The sequence below is a fragment of the Zonotrichia leucophrys genome, chromosome 10 (assembly GCF_028769735.1).
Source record: "Zonotrichia leucophrys gambelii isolate GWCS_2022_RI chromosome 10, RI_Zleu_2.0, whole genome shotgun sequence".
Taxonomy (NCBI): Eukaryota; Metazoa; Chordata; class Aves; order Passeriformes; family Passerellidae; genus Zonotrichia; species Zonotrichia leucophrys.
The window spans coordinates 6006171-6024489 of record NC_088180.1 but is presented as its reverse complement, the minus strand read 5'-3'; the positions used below and the strand labels follow the sequence as shown (position 1 = coordinate 6024489).

The window sequence follows — 18319 nt, the reverse complement described above, 5'->3', positions numbered from 1 at the left end:
CAGAAAGTAAATTCTGGTTTGACATTAAATGATGCACTCTTCCTTTCCATTGCTGAAAGGCCCAGAAATGCAGAGTGGCCCTACACAGGGTACAGAGCAGCACAGCAGACTTGCACGTCAGCTGCTGGCAGCACAATAAAAGCCCAGAGCTGCAGCCATGTGAGAAGTCAATGATTTCTGGATTATTTCCTCAGTGCAAATTTTTCCTCTCACTCTTCTTCCAAAGACACAAGAAATGCTTTAGGGAAGCCTTTTCCTTATTAACATGCTTCTTTAACTTGCACTATTTATGCAAGAATGCTTTAGTTATTTCATTATTCTGGTGATAATTCTGGTTTTTTTCTTTCTGCTCCTATGACCCCAGAAACAAAGTACATATCATGCTCACACAAGAGGACACTGAGGTTTCCTGCTCTGCCACCAAAGCCTAAGTGAAGCAAAAGTGAAGGTGGCAGCTGGAAACATCCTACACTCAACACATTGGTGAGGAATTGTGGTTCTGTCTTGCCATCACCAAAATAGAGAATTAGAAATGCAAATTTAAGAAGTACTAAAACCTAGTTCATGAATACTTCCTTTCAACATGTGCTTTCTCTCTTAAAGCATCTTATCTTTCTGTGTGCCCTTATTACTTTTCTGTATGTGCCTCTCAATAAAGAAGTCTAAATGCTTTAATATTTTTCCCTATCTCCTCTTTCCTGTTCGTCCTTGGTGTGTGTGCTTCATGCACTTGAGCTAGGTGAAAAATAACAAACCAAGTCTGTGCCACGGGGAACTCAGCTCTTCAAAGCTGGGGAGGGCTCCCTGCCTCTGCAGTGGACAACCAGTGATTGTAATTAACACATTTGAATTTCAGTAGTTTTCAATTACTGCACTGAGTACAGGGGAGCACTGAATTTTTTTAAACCAGGCTTCTAATTGTAGGTACCTCAAATCTCACTCCCCCTGAACTTCTCATGCAGTCCTGGTTTCTAGTGCCTAACTAAAGTAAGTTTCAAAAGCTGAAAATGTGAATACCCTCTTCAAAGACAAGGTATAGCAAATTTTATGACAGACAAGTTCTATTTTGGATTTTGCTAAAAAACCCCTAATCAGTTCCTTGTCAGCTGCCTGGAAGCAGGCAGAGAACACTTCCTCTTGCTGGTAAATGATACAAACACACTGGGCTGCTGTATAGGGCTGCTATTGCTGCTGAAAATCTTTGCCTTGGAAGCCCTCCAATTCCATTCTACCATGTTATCAATGTGAGCTTATCTTAGTCACAGATGTCCATTCCTCTCTTATTGTTTTATGGAAGTGTTCTAAAATTACAGCTTTTATATAAAGTCCAGTACAGTAAATAGAAATACCCCAGAAAGTTTCCACTGACTGTATAAATTGTGAAAACACAAGTGTTATTTAACAGTCTGACATGAATTTCCAATATCATCCTTTTAGTGAACACTAAACAGTTCTACAGTATAAAAATCACGTGTAGAGTAACTCACATTTTGAAATCCATTTTCCATCTACCTGATAGGAACAGTAATCTCCTTTGTAAAGAAAGTTTTCCTTGCTTTACAAAATCCAGAGTAAAAACTATTAGGTTTGTCATTCACATGATTCCATTTTCAAATAACATTTTTTGTTCTCATTCTGTTTTTACAGTCATCACCAAGGAATCTGAAAGTTATGCAATACAACAGGCTTTAAAGCCACCAGGGACCTCCTAAAACAAGATGGAAATAACTTATTATGCAAGTAAGATTAAAACACTGACCTTGAATCCAGTCTTTTGCCAAGGGGCAGAGAGTGTGGGGGTGGAAAATCAACTGTGGTACAGAAGTTTGCACTGGGCTTAGGAAAGCACAAAAACTTTCAAATGCAAACACCTCCATCATACAGGAAAGTGAGCATTTTAATATTTCATAAGGCAAGGCCTTTCTTAGGCATTAACACAGCTTCAGCTCTGCACACAGTCAGTGCCATGCTCTGGCCAATGCTGCAGTGGCTGCTCCAAGCCCTCCCAGCCTGCAGAGGCCACAGGGCAGCAGGGACAGCCCCGGGGATGGCAGCCCAGCAGAGGCAGTGGGGCTGTGCACAGCCAGCCAGGATTCCCTGGGACACACAGGTGCCAAGGGCCAGAGCACAGAGCCTTTGGATGGCTTTGTGCTGACAGGTCAGGGCCAGGCTCCCATGCCAGCAATAACCCAGCCATGCACCACAACCTGGGGCTGTCACACTGCACAGCCCAGAACAGAAGTGCATTATAGCCAATTATTAAGTAGGAAAACAGAAAAAAGGAAATATGACTTTTGCCTCAATGCACTCATGTTAACACGACTAATCCTGTCTCTGGCACTCGCTGAGCTCTGTGAGACCATCAGTGCTGCACTGACTTGGTATTCAGCAGGTCTGGGCTGTCATTGGCATGGGTTTGACAGAAACACAAAGCAGTGACAATGGAAATTGGCAGCAACAGCAGAGAAGACCAACATCTGAACAGCTGGTCCCAATTTTTGAAACTCTTGCTTCATTGAGACAGGCAGGAGCTTTACAGGTTAATTCTATTTTCAAGTATTCTTTTCTATGCACAGACTTTCTTGCAGGGGCTGAGAACGTCTTTATCAGCAGCAACAGAGATCTACTGTTTTATTCCAGCCAGGCTGGAACACTGCCTCAAGGTAATAGTCTTTCTTATGCTGTTAAGGACAGCAAAATATCTTGAAAAATGGAATTACAATTGACTGCTTCACTAGGAATCTTAAAGATGCAGATGATATAAGAAAGGTTTCTTTGGTTATGTCTGCAGGGGGAAACTGGGGTGTTTTCTGTTTTGTTTGGGTGTATTTGTCAGCTACCCCAAAAATCTTCTCTTCATGCATCTCCCAGAAGAGACCTGAGAGGGGAAGAACCAGAGAGCTGCTGGAATACATATACAGAGGAAAGACAGAGAGAACAGACATTTAAGGAGTGCTCCATCCCAGGGGATCTCCATGCCTGTTCTGCTCAGTCTCCAGACTGGAAACACATCTATTTTCCTTTCACACATATGTAAAAGAAAATCTGATAGACTGATATCTAAGTGGATAAAGAAGTGTTTCTCCAGAAATGGGGAAATTAATTGGAATTACTTATAACAGCACAGCTTCGCCCAGCCTTAAAGACTGTTACTGTGAAATTCATAAACACATGCACGGTGTTTAAAATATTCTATGTATTAAACAAACAGGAAATTTTGCTAAAAGGGAAAATTTCTAAAAGGTAGGAAGGTAGGATTTGCTAAAGGTAGGAAGAAAAAAAGAAAAAAGAAACAAAAAGACAACAAAGACAAATACAAAACAAGAGTTTTGAGTAGAACTAAAGTCAACAGATGGTTGACCATCCTTTATGAAAAAAGTTAACTTTTTTCCAACCAATTAATATCAGACTGGCTGCTGAAGTTAAGAATACAATTATAGAACGCTTATTTGTTCTGATATTTAATGGAAATGTCAAATGAGAGTGCAGCAGAAAAGGCAAAACCTCTCAATAAATCACAACACAAAGTGAGATAATCTGAGTAATGACATCTGCCCTCGGATATCATGTATTAGTCAGGGGAGGGCCTCGAAGGCAGTAAGGCAGAGGGCAGTAACCACTGTAAAAGCCATTCTTGTCTCTGATAAGGTCCCTGTAGAGAAGCCCCGGGTGCCCTGGCACAGCCGTGCCCAGCCCGTACCTGCTGTCGGGCCTGGCGCTGTGCCGCGGGCCCTGCGAGTGCCGGCTGCCCCTCAGCGCCGCCCGCCCGCCCTGGCCGCCGCTGCTGCTGCTGTTCCGCGGCGGTGCCCACGGCTGCTCCTCGCTGCGGTGCAGCGGCACGGAGGTGCGGATGGCAGAGATGACGTGCCCGGGGTAGGCGGACAGCGAGTCCTCGCGGTGGGCGCCGCGCTCGGGGGCCGGGAAGTGGCGGCCCGGGCGGCGGTAGCCGCGCTCCCGGTAATAGGCGGGCAGGCAGGGCCGTGTCTGCTCCATGACGCCGCCGCTGCAGCTCCGCGAGCAGGCGGACCAGGGCCCCCAGCTGCCCCACAGGCCCGGCACTCCGCCGCTGTCCTCGGGGGCATCGCCGTGCTCCTCTATCCTCTGCGGCACCTGCGGACACAAGGACAGCCTTAGGAACAGCAATAAGGCACACCGGAGTAAGGGGAGCACCAACACCTCGGTGTTCAGCCCTTCACCCGGCACTCACAAGAGAAATGGAATGGCATCGGAAGTAACTTGTGCTATTCCCTGCGCCTGTCAAAGGACTGCCAGTACAGGACGTCTCCTACAGCCATCAACCATTGGGACAAAAGTTTGGGGTTGGTTGTTCTGGGTTTTGTGGTCGTTTTTTTGTTTGGGTTATTTTTTGCTTTTTCTTCTGGACTATCTGGATAGAAATAGATTTTCTTTGTTCTCAGCAGTGGAAAAATTGCATGATGCAAAGCTTGGAAATGTGTTATAATATTACCAAAAGCAGGAAATAAGGTCACTTTTGGTAATGAAATTGGGTTAACAGACACTCACTGCTCTGCTGCACTCTGACGCTTCAACAATGCAGAGTGCTGGTGGTTGCAATAATATTTCAGGAACTCCCATCTAATGTGGAACTTTTTACAAAGGCAATGATGTAAGAGGACAGGTTGATTTCCAACCAACCCAAAATGCTGTTGTAGTTAACTCTTAGATTATCACTCTTAGCCCAGTCCCCACATTACCACTTCAGGATGACTCACTCAATCCTACATTCCCAGAAATCTCAATAAAAGATGGGATAAATTGTTGGTCTGGAGTTCAGTATCACTTAGTCCATACTCACCATTCAGCAGCACAAGGCAAGGGAAAGAAAGAACCCCAAAGGCAGAGATTCCTTCTCAGGAAGGAAGCTAGGAAGGATTCGAAAGGGCAGGGTCTCTCCACAAGGAGAGTAAGCCCTCAAGACAAATATTTTAAACATCCTGACCTTGTGATTGGAAAGGTAGCAGCACAGCCAGAAGTTACAATCACTCATCCCCAAGGTGTACTGACCTTGGAGCTGGATAGAGTCAGGATTTCTCAGTGTTTTGCACTAAACAAAGTACTCAAACTTGCAGTTTTTCTCTTGCTTCTCTTGAACAACTAGTTGAATCACAAGGTTTTAAGCAGGTTCCCAATATCTGATTCTCACAGTATTAATATGCAGAACATTCTTTTAAATGAGCATCCTTTAAGTAGTTTATTAATACTCTGAACAAGTTTTGTACCAACAAGCACACACAGGCATCATTTCAGCTAGGAGACAAGAAAATGCACTGTCCACAAACGTTTGCCATACCTCTCCAGCCCCATTCTAGTGCAGCTACCTCAAAATGAGCTTTGGAAAGCCAGCCTTGTCTGGCTGTCACTTCTCCCCCTTCACAGCATGAGAACCTAAACCCGTAACTTCCCTTAATAATTTTGCCTCCAACATGAGTGTATAACAGCACAGGGTTACCATCTGGGTAGCACCCTGGGTCTCTCAGCACTGGCCCCACACTGGTGGCTGAGCTGTGCCCCAGAGTGCCAGGGAGCAGCACACCCTCCTCATCAGCTGCCTGCAGACAGGCCAGGCTGCTTTGCACACATGCCTTGAACACAGCATTACAATGCAACAAGCAAGCCAGCACAGGGTTTGTGCTGCTGCTGCTGGGTAATAGTCACTTGTGGGCTACATAATCTGAAACGTTTCCCCCCTCTGAGGTTGCTCTCACACTTTCATCACCAACCACAGAAAACGCTGCATTTAATTATAACTTGTGATTAATAAAAAGCATCTGCATTAGTGTGATATGTTACCCATTTCTCCCATGTCATTGGAAAACAGGAGCAGATGTCTTTGTATTTAATGTCTCTTTTCCTGAGCATACTCCATTTGGCATGAGCCTTTAAAATCCAATAGCCTATACAACCTAATACCACATAATGTCAAACTTAGAACATGCAGCAGGGTCCTTCTGGCTGCTACATTTGCTTCCATATCCAATAACAGAACCACTGGCTCACACTTTGACCAACTAAACAAGCTATTCTTCAGTTTGTGATTTTTCCAGTGAATATTCACTGCCCATACTTACACTATGCATTAATGTGCTCTACCCTCAGATATTAAATGGTAATGACTACACACAGAGACACTCTTTTGGTCTCAACTCAGTCAGCAGTAAAATTTTCTTACTGTAAAACTAACAGTCCTTTATTATCAGACAAAGTTTCACTTGTTTGGGCTATGTAATCATTTCTACAGTGGTTCAGTACACCTGGTTTTTTTAAATGCCAAACACACTCACGCAGGCAACAACTAAAAACTATAACCTGCAAACAATTCAAGTTCTCACTAACACAAGAAATGTACCATTTTGCAGAAATGGAAACTGAATAGTGAAAAGTGTCAACCTGCTACAGACAGAACCTTCCAGCTGCCAAACTTCATTGCAGCAAGAATTGGTTCAGATAAAATGATGTTTCATATGACTGAAGGCAATGTAAAGTAATTTCATACCTCCTAATCTTCATGGTGAAAGAGCTGTAAACATAGCACAAGAAGGTTTAATCCAGCTAGTTAAGGAAGAACATAAAAATAAAACTTTTTAAAAGTAACATTATAATGTCATACTGATAGATAAATTCATCAATACTACTTAGTTGTAAGATAATATTTTGAGATGGGAATTTTCAGTAACAAATCAGGTTATGAACTTTGATTTTCTCACTTTTCTTACTGATTTCTTACTTTGTGTAAGATATGGGCTACAGATGGATCTTCAGAGGAGAGGTGCAATTGATGGCATAATCTACTCAGTGAGTTCGACTATGAAAGACTGAATAAACTGAAGCTGCTTAGTTTAGGGAAGGAGAAACATCAGATAATATGACACTTCCAAACAGTGTACATAAATAAATACAAAGACACGTTACTTTTCTCTTTGCAGCAAACTGTTCTCATTTATAGCCAACACATGAATAACCATTTGGATTTAAATTTAATCAAAGGTGACCCCAATTAAAGGGGGGAAACTACTTAGAGAGAAGGCAAACAAAGCCCAGGAACGAACTGCCTGAGGAGATCTCGGCAGCACTGAGACCAATCCTAAAGCTCTAGCAGGAAAACGAGGTGTCACTGACCCTTCCCCAGGGCAGAGGAGCTGAATTTCAGCACTCACAGGCCGGTTCCCCTCCTTTGATCCTGTGATTTCCAGATAACTTAGTAGCCAAGAAGAAATTCTTCCACAGCTCTGTGATACAGCCAAGAAATTACAGCTGAAATTACAGGATTCAGCTGAAGTATTTCAGAACCTCTCAGACACACCACATACTCAGAGATCCCTGACATTAGGTCCCTCCTTCTCTTGTTTTAGCAACTCCCCATTAAAAGCACACTTTCTGAAAGGCAGAGTCTGAGCCTGCGTTAGGGAATAAGTGAAATGCAAACTGAACTTTTCTTGCCAAATTAAGTCATGAGATTAAATTCTTTAAGAGAATCACATAGCCCATTGATAGAGATCAACCAACCCATTTAATCTACTTTCCCATAGTTCATGAATGATTCCTTCTCTAGGTGACCTAGGCTAGTTCTAACTATAAGTGCACCACCAAGATCTTTATTTACTGCAAATATTTTTATTTACTGCAAATCACAACCAAATATTTTCCTCTAGAAACTAAATTTCTTTTTCCCTTTAATTTCCCCCTTTCTTTCTTTCCTACACATTTTTCAGTAATTTTAAACCAGGGCTTGGAAGCGGACACAATGTTGTTCACTACATGCAGCTGTACAAGAAACAACATAAAGAAAAGTAAGACAAGTAAGTTTTCAGGTAAGCAAGTGCTTGCAATTTCTACAGCTCCTATTAATCTGCTATCAAAGATTGCTTAAATGAGAAATTTTCTTCATAATGACTGTGTACACACCAAATATCTTCCAACCTGCCACCTTTTGACCAGTGAGTGGCAAATGGAATTGAGGTTGGAGTTTCAGAAGGATACTTTCAGGGTCACCCCTTTCTTTATTCACCAGTACCCTGCATCCCTTTCTGTTCTCTTTCCCCAGTTTTCTTGTATTTTGTCCCTTTTGTACACAGGAGCTGCACTACATATGGGTTTTATTCTAAAAGAGTTTGTTGTTCTTTTTTTTTTTTTTCCTAAAATCACATGGAATTAAAAATACTACCAGCAGGCTGACATAGATGACATTTTAAATAGAAAAATAGTTTATCTTAATTCATGTAATTCACCAATCACTCTGATCCTGAGTCAAAAATTCAGCAGAAAGTAGGAATACACAAGGTATAGAAATTCAATGCCAATTTCTAGTACTGCCTCTGTCAGTACTTAGGAATAAGATCCACATCTCAGGATTTCAGCAGCAGTTGTTGAAACTGTGCTATGCAAGAATGTCCCTGAAGAGGAAACGTCACTTGAACTGGAAGCCACAACTATTTAAAATGGAACTTCTTGTGCAGGAAGACAATGGCAGACAATGCTGTACTGATCTGACAAACCCTAATTTTACATACTGTAGGACACTTCATCCTGTTAAACTATAGCTTAAATACAAATTAACTGCTCAGAAAAGTGGGAGGAGAAAGGCTCAGGTCAGAGGCCCATTTAACTCAGTACTGTGTTTCTGAGTGAGTGGAAGAAACAAAACTTCACGAAACAGGGTAAGAACCAGGACAAATTCTGAGACATCAAGGGACTTTCTGCTTACAGCTAATCAGTAATTTAAGGGCCTCCTTCAGCTAAACACCATATTGCCATTGTTCTTCACAATCACTACTGGACTTATTCTCCATGAATACAATTAATACATTTTTTAGTATATTTTTAATCTTGTCTTCCAAAAGATTGTAAATTTACATTGAAAAAGTGCTTCTCTTGCTCTGGTCATACATGCAGCCTGACCATTTCACTGTGTCTCCCAGATTTTTCTTAGTGACAAATGAAGAACGATCATTCTGCATTCTCCTTCACCATGCTATGATGTCTGATTTGCAATTGCTAACACAATCCAGGATCCCTTTCTGAAATTCAGCAGTCCTAATCTGCTCAGTTTCTTTTTGTAAGGAATTCCTCATTCTCAGCACCTTTCCCACTCCTACATTCTCACACGGGTGTGCAGTGCTGCATACCATACTCCAAATATGAATTAATGATGGAATTTCACAGTAATAATGATTATAATGCTTGGTGACAGTATATACCTTTTAGCCAGCTACACAACTAAGCTGTTGTAGCTTTAGCCTGTGTTACTAAGTATTCTGTACATATTAAGCATGCTATAGCAATCCAAATTCAAAACTGAAAATATATACAAGAAAATGGCAAGCTTTAAACCTGGAAATATCTAAACCAAGCCAGACATTCTGGTATTTCTTACCATTTCAGTTTAGATACAATAATGTTATTAGATTTCATAGATTTAATTTTTAACATATTATCCAGTAATTCTTTTTTCTGGGTAAATGCCCAGAATGGAAATGGGCTCATGAACAAGTTAACTACATCATATTCCTAAATATACATCTGAAAGGGATATATCAGGCATAAATATATATTTCTCAAAGCTTTATGGTATTACTTTTCACCCAAAGGCAAAGAAATTGTATCCAGAAGAACATTTTATCACCTGCTCATTAAAATGCTACCAGTGGTATTCACTGAGTTAACCCATATTCATACACTGGATGCAAAGTGGAATTAACAGAAGCCAGCATGACTTACGTTCAGCTGCTTCCACCCTCTTTGTCCTGTGCTTCCCAGAGCAAAGAGCCCCTGTAAGTTCTGTTAGTAGTCCCCAAAACCCTTCAGGCTTTAGCTCTTGGTTCACTGTCTCTTCCATGGTCCTTCTTCTCATTACCCCACACAGGCTAACCCACACTATGACACCAAACTGTCCCCATTGTCAGTAAAGGAGTATCAAAGCACTTGGAAAACATGGCTCCTTATTGATTCCATGACTCCAGGGTTGCACTTTCTTCACCTTACAGTTCTGACTAATTAAAGATTCACTAGGGCACAGCCTGTCACAACGGGTATGCATGCAGCTTTTACCACAGCCAGGCTCAGACTGACTGAGGATTCAAAACAGCAGTAAAACAGTGTACAGATAGCCTTCAAATGCATAGGTCATACTTGGGGTTAGATGAACACAGCATTCTTCATGAACACCCACTTTTTGTGACTATAACTGATCAATGATCAAACCACAGAGTAAGAGCTGGACTTCACCTTCTTAAAATTTTAAAAGCATAAAAACAAACCAGTCAGACTCCCAGAAATGAGACTTGAATTGCTGCTCAGGGGCAGAGCATGCCAAATTTTGAAGGGGCTGAGGAAATGTTAATTTCATTTTAGAACCTGTTCCAGTGTAACATTATTGTTTCCCTGCCAGTGTTGTAAACACATCTATGGAGCTCCTTTAATTCTGTCACCAATCTAAACATCTTCAGGGAATACTCTTCCAGCATTAGCTCAGCTGATTTCCAATAAAGTCCATACCTATATAGCTATGACAACTTCCCAGCAGCAAGTCCATGTACTATATGCTTACAGTCCATGTTATGCATGCTCATTTGCAACAACTGCATTTTTTATCCCTCTTATTAAAAAACATGTGGGACACTGGTGGTTTGATAAATAAACAATTTACCAAGCCCCCCTCCTCCCCCCAAAACTTGCAGATAACTTTTCTCAAGGCTAGCAGAAAAATGGAGCAGAGGCCAACCAAAACATCATGACACAATGTGTACATGTCTGCCTGCTTCGTGTGCTCAGCCATTTTAATCCTTCAGTGCATTTTGGAAGCCTTTAATCAGAGAAGTAGTAAACCATTTGTATTTTACAGTACGTGGTAAGTGTAAATATTACCAGCTTAAACGATTTGGGTTTCCGTCCTTTGTATAAAATCTCCGTCTGAACATCTGTGCCTGTGAAGATTAAAGGGCTGAAAAGCTTGGAAATAGAAGACCTTTGTATTCACAAATCACTGAAGGGAGTTACAATGCCTGGACAGCTTAACTGCCCCTTCAACCAACTCTGACCACATCTGAAGAAACCTTAACATTATTTGAATAGTCTAGAAAGTAAACAGCTCTGAAAAAGGTTCAGAACCGTTTTTGTGCCAACAAAGCTTGAAGCTTCCCCCAAGTTTGGCTAATATTTTCACACCAAGACCACCTCCATGGCACCCTGGGAGATTAGTGTTTAAAGGAAGAGGTTTCTTTCCACTCTTCTGTGAGATCATTAAGGGCTTTCAACTAAAAGACAGTTGAGTCCTGACCTCACTTCTATCACTTCCATACAACCATTCCTTATTCATGGTAGGATTGCTTTTCATTTACAGTAAAGATGATAGCAATCAGGACCTCACTTTATCACAAATTCAATTTCTTTATTTTTAAAAGTATTCCCTCACCATTTGTGCCCTAGATCACTAAGCCTATACTATTCTTGGCCTCCTCCAGGTCAGCCATCTACAGCTGTGACAAAGTTGTTGCCATTCTATTTATTTCTACACTTGGAAAAATTCTTTGGAATCCACATGTGGTAGAAATACACATTTTATTTATTGTGTAAATGCTGTAACACCTCTCCAGATCTCTTGGTGAGTCATCCACCCATCACTCCAGAAACAGAGAGGACAAGTTGTCACAAAATAGAAAGCAACATTCCCTAACAGAAGAACTCATCTGTGAATCCAAAAGCTTCTCATCTTAATCACCACTCTTACCCAAAGCTTGGACAGAACTAGCATGCAGAACTGCTCTGAAAGAAGGTGAGAAACTTAGCTATGACTCTGTAAGCTCACCTGCACTGGAATCTAACTTGAGCTGTGATATTTCCATATTTTCTTCCAGAAAAACACAGAACTCTTTCTCTGAGCTTAAAGAAGTCCATAATTTTAAATTTAAAGATAAAAGTTCAGAGGTCCATGATAAAGCAGGTTAAAAATACCAGAAATATTGGCCTTGATTTTTCAAAGAGTATATTCACATAAAATTATGTATCCTTATCCTGTCTCCTTTCCTGAAACAAAGATGAATTTTATTTCCTAACCACTTTAATCCACAACATCAAGGACAGGGAATTAGTAACAACACAGAGATAGTAAGAAAATTCTTTCAGCTGCTGTTCTAAATGTTCTGTTGTACTAACAGGCTAATTTTAAAGGAAAAGTCTTGTCATGGTCTAAATCACATCTCCTAAGGATTACTGCAATTAGAATGGCAACATCATCAGCTGAAAGACTCTACTTTGCCAAAGGTTATGAAAGGAGCAGATGTATATGTGTACAGTTAAAGGATATGAGAGAAATATGCCAGAGAAAGATGGACTCCCTTGCAGCTGGAAGTGTTTCACACGAGTGATGTGGATGAAAACACAAATAATGGACAGCAGTTATCCTCTAAACAAAAACACCACCAGAGAAGAAGGGGTGACACCTGTGAGCATTTGCTGCAAAGGAACAGCAGCTGTGCAAGTGCACAGTGACTCAGCCTCTCCAGTGCACTCCAGTTCAGTTGCTCAGCCCAGCCAGACCCCAGTGCTTTTGCTGGGGCTGTTAGCACGAGCTGAGTTCCAGCTCAGCAAACCCTGACAAGTTCCACACCTGGGTCACTGCTGGCCGTGGGGCAGAGCTTCACCCTGCCTGGGCTGCAGGGAAGAGCACAGCCCTCCCTCCCAAGCCTCTGCTTTGGTGCTTGTTTAAAGGCAAGGTGGTGGCCAGCTGTGGTGGAGGTCCCAGGGTGCTCCTGACAACTGTTGGGCTTTAGTCCTGGTGCCTGGCTTTTGGATATCCTTAGATATCAACTACTTTGTCTTACTTCAGTTTGCTCCAAGGAAGGGCAGAGGAGATTTGATTCGTGCTGCACATTGCCCTCTCTTACAGTGTGGCCAAGTAGCTGAACTGCTCACCGTGACCAAGTGAGGGATCCCGGCCACCTTTTCCACTCTTTTCCCTCAGCTCTTGTTTCTGATCCTGGATGCTATTCCTTATTTCTCTTGACTTAGCACTGATGGCCCCTCCACACAGGAATTTGAATCCAACACAAGAGGGGAAAAAACAGCCAAAAAAACTGAAGCCAACAAACCCCAACGCGCATCCCAAAGCGCATTAATCTCAAAATTCTGCAAGGAGTATAGTCACATTCACTTGATAAATAGTTGCCTTTCATAGAAACATTGTGTGTCTGACAGAGATAATATCAAGTTTATTTCTTTAATTTTGAGCCAGCAGAAAGAGATTACACTGAGCCCAAAGAAGCTCAAAATTCTTTAACAGTATTGTATTGCCCTAATGAAAAACTTGTAAAAATAAATCCTGACACTGCTTCCATACAATAAAAATCAGTTTGTTAAGACACTGAACTCAATACTCATCTACAACTGAGTGACAAAAAAGATATGCATATATTCAAAGCAATTTCTGTTGCTTCAACACTCCTATTTAGTGCCATAACAGAAGCAACATGTTAAACCAAAGCAATATTCATGTCAGAAATTTTATTTGGACAGACTTTGCTACTATTTCCATTACCAGTTTTGCTAAAATGAATAAGGCAAAATTATAACTACAGCTTAGTTTCCTAACACAGAAACATATGATTAGTCAAAAATCCACCCAGGAGTAACTTCTGGAAAATTGGGAATACAGACTTCAATAGTTGTCTAGGAGAAAGACTGTTTATAGTTTAACCTTCAGTTCACCACAGTATGACACTTATCTGATAAGGTTAACTTTCAATAAAATAATCACAGAGAGAGAGAACAGAGCTTGAATGCATCATGAGCAGCAGCCGGGCTGTTCTTATGTCCAGTACTGAGGATAAGGCAAGTAAATTGTTCAAATAATAAGATAGATTTCAGCTTACCAAGCTGCAGAGACCTCGGCTGATTTTAAAAGGCAAGTGGCAATTATTTTGTTTAACATAAGGTTTCCCACTTTTACCCTATTATTGATGAGTATTTTGGCCTTACTGAGTACACCTGATATTAGAAATTAAATACTATGCATGAGGAATAAATAAGTCAGATTATTTAAAAAAGCTCCAAGAGACTTCCAGCCAACAGTGCAAATCCTGTCTTCAGCAAAACCACATAAAAGTGTTTTATGTAACAATTTTTATTTCTAATGAACATACCACATTTAATGTATTTACATTACTGAACAAACCTGTGCCATTTACAGTTATAGGAATAACAGAGTAGTGACTAAACTCAGATGTAGGAACATATAAAGTTGGGTTTTGTTTTCAGTTTTTGTGCACTTCTGATAGCAGAGACAGTGTTGATTAAAGAAGGCCAAAAGCTACTTCTATATAAAACTCAGGTAGCCATGTATTTCTGGAACTAGAAAGTCTGTATTGTAAAATCTGACTTTATATGTCTGACAAGCTTCCACGACTTTCACTCAAAAATAATAAAGACTAAAAGCAGAAAACATTGCCCAATCAAATCTTGTCCCACAACTTTGCCATTTGGTTTTGTCATTTCCCCAAGTCTTAATTCCAATATGTGCGCTTCTGTGCTATGCAAGTAATTTGGCTCATTCTTCCAGCTATCAGTCTCATGCTGTTATGCCAGAAACAGATTTTTGTGTGTGCATCTGAGGAAACAACCTGCTAAATCATGTTTAGCTTAATGCAAAATAAACACACAGTAAGAACTGGGGTGTGGTCTAATGTTTTATTAGACTTTAGCTCTAGTTATTTGATTCCCCATACTGTACCCTTTGAGTGTGTATATAAAAGTCAGCAAACACCACTTTCATTATTGACTATTTTGTTAAAATTGTTCATCAGATCCCTCATCCTCCTCTCCCTTTCTTTCTGCACAACCAACCTTCTCTCATACAGAAAGAACCCTGACAAACAGCAGAGACATCCACCCAGAAATACACAGGGGATGTCAGCAAATATATGTTGGGGTTACTGCAGGAAAAGAATAGAAAGAACCCCCAGAGCTACAAAGCTGAGAACTCACACTCAGAAACCCATGTCTGACTTGGCCTTCAGAGTTACTAACAGCCCCTCTTGCATGGAGCTTATAGGTAGGGCAGAAGGTTTGTGAAAAGTGTCATAAATACAGAGTTCCAGCCTAAACACCGTTTGGCAAGAATAGAATCCTGTCCCTTTAGGGTAAGAGCTGAGAATGACAGCCAGCCTTGGGGCCCTGTGTGAGATTGTCACCAGGAAACTTGTGCCCTGTTTCAGTAAAAGGGACGTCTCCAAGGTGGTTACCATGCCCTTAAGTCCCTTTAACTAGGATAGAACACACTCCAGACCCGTGGCATTTCTCATTCAATTGAAAACAAAGAATCTGATTTTATCTAAATTAATTCCGGGGCTTCCCAGAATGAAGCAATTGTTTCTGTGAGTTACTCCATTTTAGTTAGTAGATTTATTCCCCCTAAGGCCATTTGGAAGCTGGACTGAAGCATCTCTCCACTGTCAGTGTTACAAAAGAATGTCTAATCAGACAGAGTACTGAAACCAGAGCAGCAGCTGGGACCATCTCAACTGCACAACAAAAGAGAAGAGATGTAAGATAGGCAGAAATACTAAATTGTCCTGCAGTTTAGAACAGAGCCCTTGGACAGCTGGCTGCAGACTGGACTGGGCCAGTTTCACACCCCATGTTACTGACCTCATTTAACTTGTCTTACAAACAGCCTGCACAAGGAGTTAACAGGACTTCTGGGTTCTTCTGGAACTCTGACAATCAGACAGCTTCAGGTTTCTAGTCCATACCTATGAGTCTATTGTCCAAATAACTTTTTACCCTAAAGACAGTGGCACATGCACATAAAAAAGGCAAACCCTGCAAACTTGCCTTTTATCTCCTTTTAACAGTATAGTTTTAAAAAAAATACACATCTCAGATGATTATTTAAAAATCTATAGTAAAAAGCAAACTTGTTTTTAAACAGGTTATTTGACACCTTCAAGAATTAATTGGTTGCATTTTAACACCAAGAGTTATGAGATCTCAACTCATATTAGGATATGAGAACATCATTGATATGAAGTGAATGTGGTGAGAGTGGGAAGAGACAGAACAGCATTCAAGGGGTCTTGCCTCAGGTCTGTGGCAGAATGAGCAACACCTGCACATTGTTGCTGATAAACATTTGTCCAACACATTCACAGAGACTTACATCATGGAAATTCTAAATATTATTCAATCAATATAATCTTCTTTATATCCTTACCATGACAAGTGTTTTCTAATGTCAGACCTAAGTTTCCTTTGCCTCAGATTAAATCTGTTCCACCAAACAGAAAAAACCAGCCTTCTTTTTGTACTCAAAAGTATTTGAAGATTATATCTTCCTCCAGCATCAGTCTTCCAATCTTTAGAATAAACAATATGAATTTGTTCAAATTTCCCTCAGAGGTAAGATTTTAAAATCTCTCAAGGATAATCCCTGTTGCTTTCTGTTTCTCTCCAAATTGTTCACTACTTTCCTGAAAAGCAGTGCAAAAACCCAAGGACTCCAGCCAAGATCTCCCTAATGCTGAGCAGGATGGAAAGTGTGCAGGCTGCAAGCCTTCCTAGAGATGCCACTGTCTAGGATGAGTGAACCATCCACGAGAGCACAACAGGAAATTCCAGCAGTTTCCAGCTCCAATCTCTAGCAATGTGAATAGCAACAGAGTGCTTTGGGTCCAGCTTCTGTTTCAGACATTTCTATCTCTGCAAGAGAAATAGCTGCCTGTGAGCAGCTGGGTGGTTCTCTACTCACTCCATGTCTACTCTCTTTTTCCATGTCTTGCATGATGAAAATGCTCCAAAGCTTTAGTAACTATTTGTGTCCTATAATACTCCATACAACTACTCAGCTAAGTAACCATGATGAGCCTCTTTCAACCATGTATATATTTTAAAAAAATAAACTAAAAACTCCTCATATGCACAAACAGAAGCCATTTATTCCCAGAACATTATTCAGATTGCATTGCTTTACACTTCTTATTCTAATGTTTTCACATTTACTTTTCAGGACACAAAGTCTGAATGTTTCTGATGCTTACCTTTCTGTGTTCAATTGAAGGCTGTGGGATGACAAGCTGAAATCCCAGCACTGCTAGGGAACTGAGAAGTCTGAAAAGACAGTGAAACAGAACAGATAATTACCACTAATACAAATCACACATCTACATCATCTTACAGGGCTTCACACTGCAAGGAGATATTTAAACATTGAATACCATTGCTAACCAAAGCAGACTCACTGAACTGTATGAAATGTCCTTATAAGATTCTGCTCACAGCAGGCTCATACCTGAATGTATGAACCAGGTTCATACATAGATTTGTCCAGCTATAAAGCAAAAGTGAACCAAATAGAATCCATTGATAGTATTTCATATAACTTCATGTTTAAATTTAAAAATTCCTGGCAGTGCACATTTTAACACCTCAGCATTCAGTGTGAAACTGGCATATGCTTTGCAAGTTTCCTAAAGTGCTAAGTAAGAATTCACCCAGCTGTGGACCACATCTGCTTCTAGCTCTGGCTCCTCATTTCACAGATGAACACTCCACCTTCAGCACACAGGAAACAGAAAATGGGTTCTTCCCCAGCTGTCTAACCCTTGTGAAAACTGAATAACCTAATGGGCACAGAGGATGGAAAGTAGCGAACACAGCCCACCAGAGACTGAGGATAAGCAGCCAAGCATCACCCCAGTCCTCACATCTTCAGTGTGAAAGGAGTCATAATGGGAACCAAGCCCAAACAAACTGTTCTGTCAAGCCTCACCACTTTAGTGACTCCTAGGAGCCTCTTACAACTTAGGCACAGTTGGCTCAGTCTTTTGTTTGCTATAATTTGCAACAGAAACTGGTTTGTCTCCTTCTAACAAGCCCCTTCACCTGAAAACATGGACAGGTATGGCAAATAGGATCAAGTTATCTTGATTTGTACCAGGAGCTTGACTTTTTAGTCTACCAAGAGTATGTTTCAGATCCACTAAAAGGGAGAAAGCTGCTAAGGATTTGCTGAATTTCAATGCAGAAGTAAAACTGATGGATTTGGATACAAAATATATTTGCAAACTAATGGACCAGACAAAATCCGGCTGCATTTCCTGTCTACAGCTCCACCGCTCCCTACCCAGTAAACCTTTAAACATTTCTTATTGTTTCAGGTATTTTCTGAGGCAGATCTCTCAAAGAGAAAGGGGTTTTATTAATACTAAGCATTTAATTACCACCAATACAGATATTCTTCAGCTAGGGACAATGCTTATCTTGTGTTTTCTGTGTTTGTTCTTGCTAATATACTGCAAAAGGAACCTTTAGG

The 18319-nt window shown here is 40.8% G+C and overlaps 1 protein-coding gene across 3 annotated transcripts in view; it reads right to left on the bottom strand.

Annotated features, from left to right (window-relative positions):
• THSD4 (thrombospondin type 1 domain containing 4) overlaps positions 1 to 18319 on the bottom strand; it is a 242143-nt gene that overhangs the window by 196655 nt on the left and 27169 nt on the right. For all 3 annotated transcript variants that reach the window (XM_064722037.1, XM_064722041.1, XM_064722040.1), the window contains 2 exons: positions 17046 to 17115; positions 3701 to 4110 (listed from right to left, as the gene is read on the bottom strand). In XM_064722037.1, coding sequence (XP_064578107.1) covers positions 3701 to 4110; positions 17046 to 17115 — 480 coding nt within the window. The remainder of the gene's footprint in view (positions 1 to 3700; positions 4111 to 17045; positions 17116 to 18319) is intronic.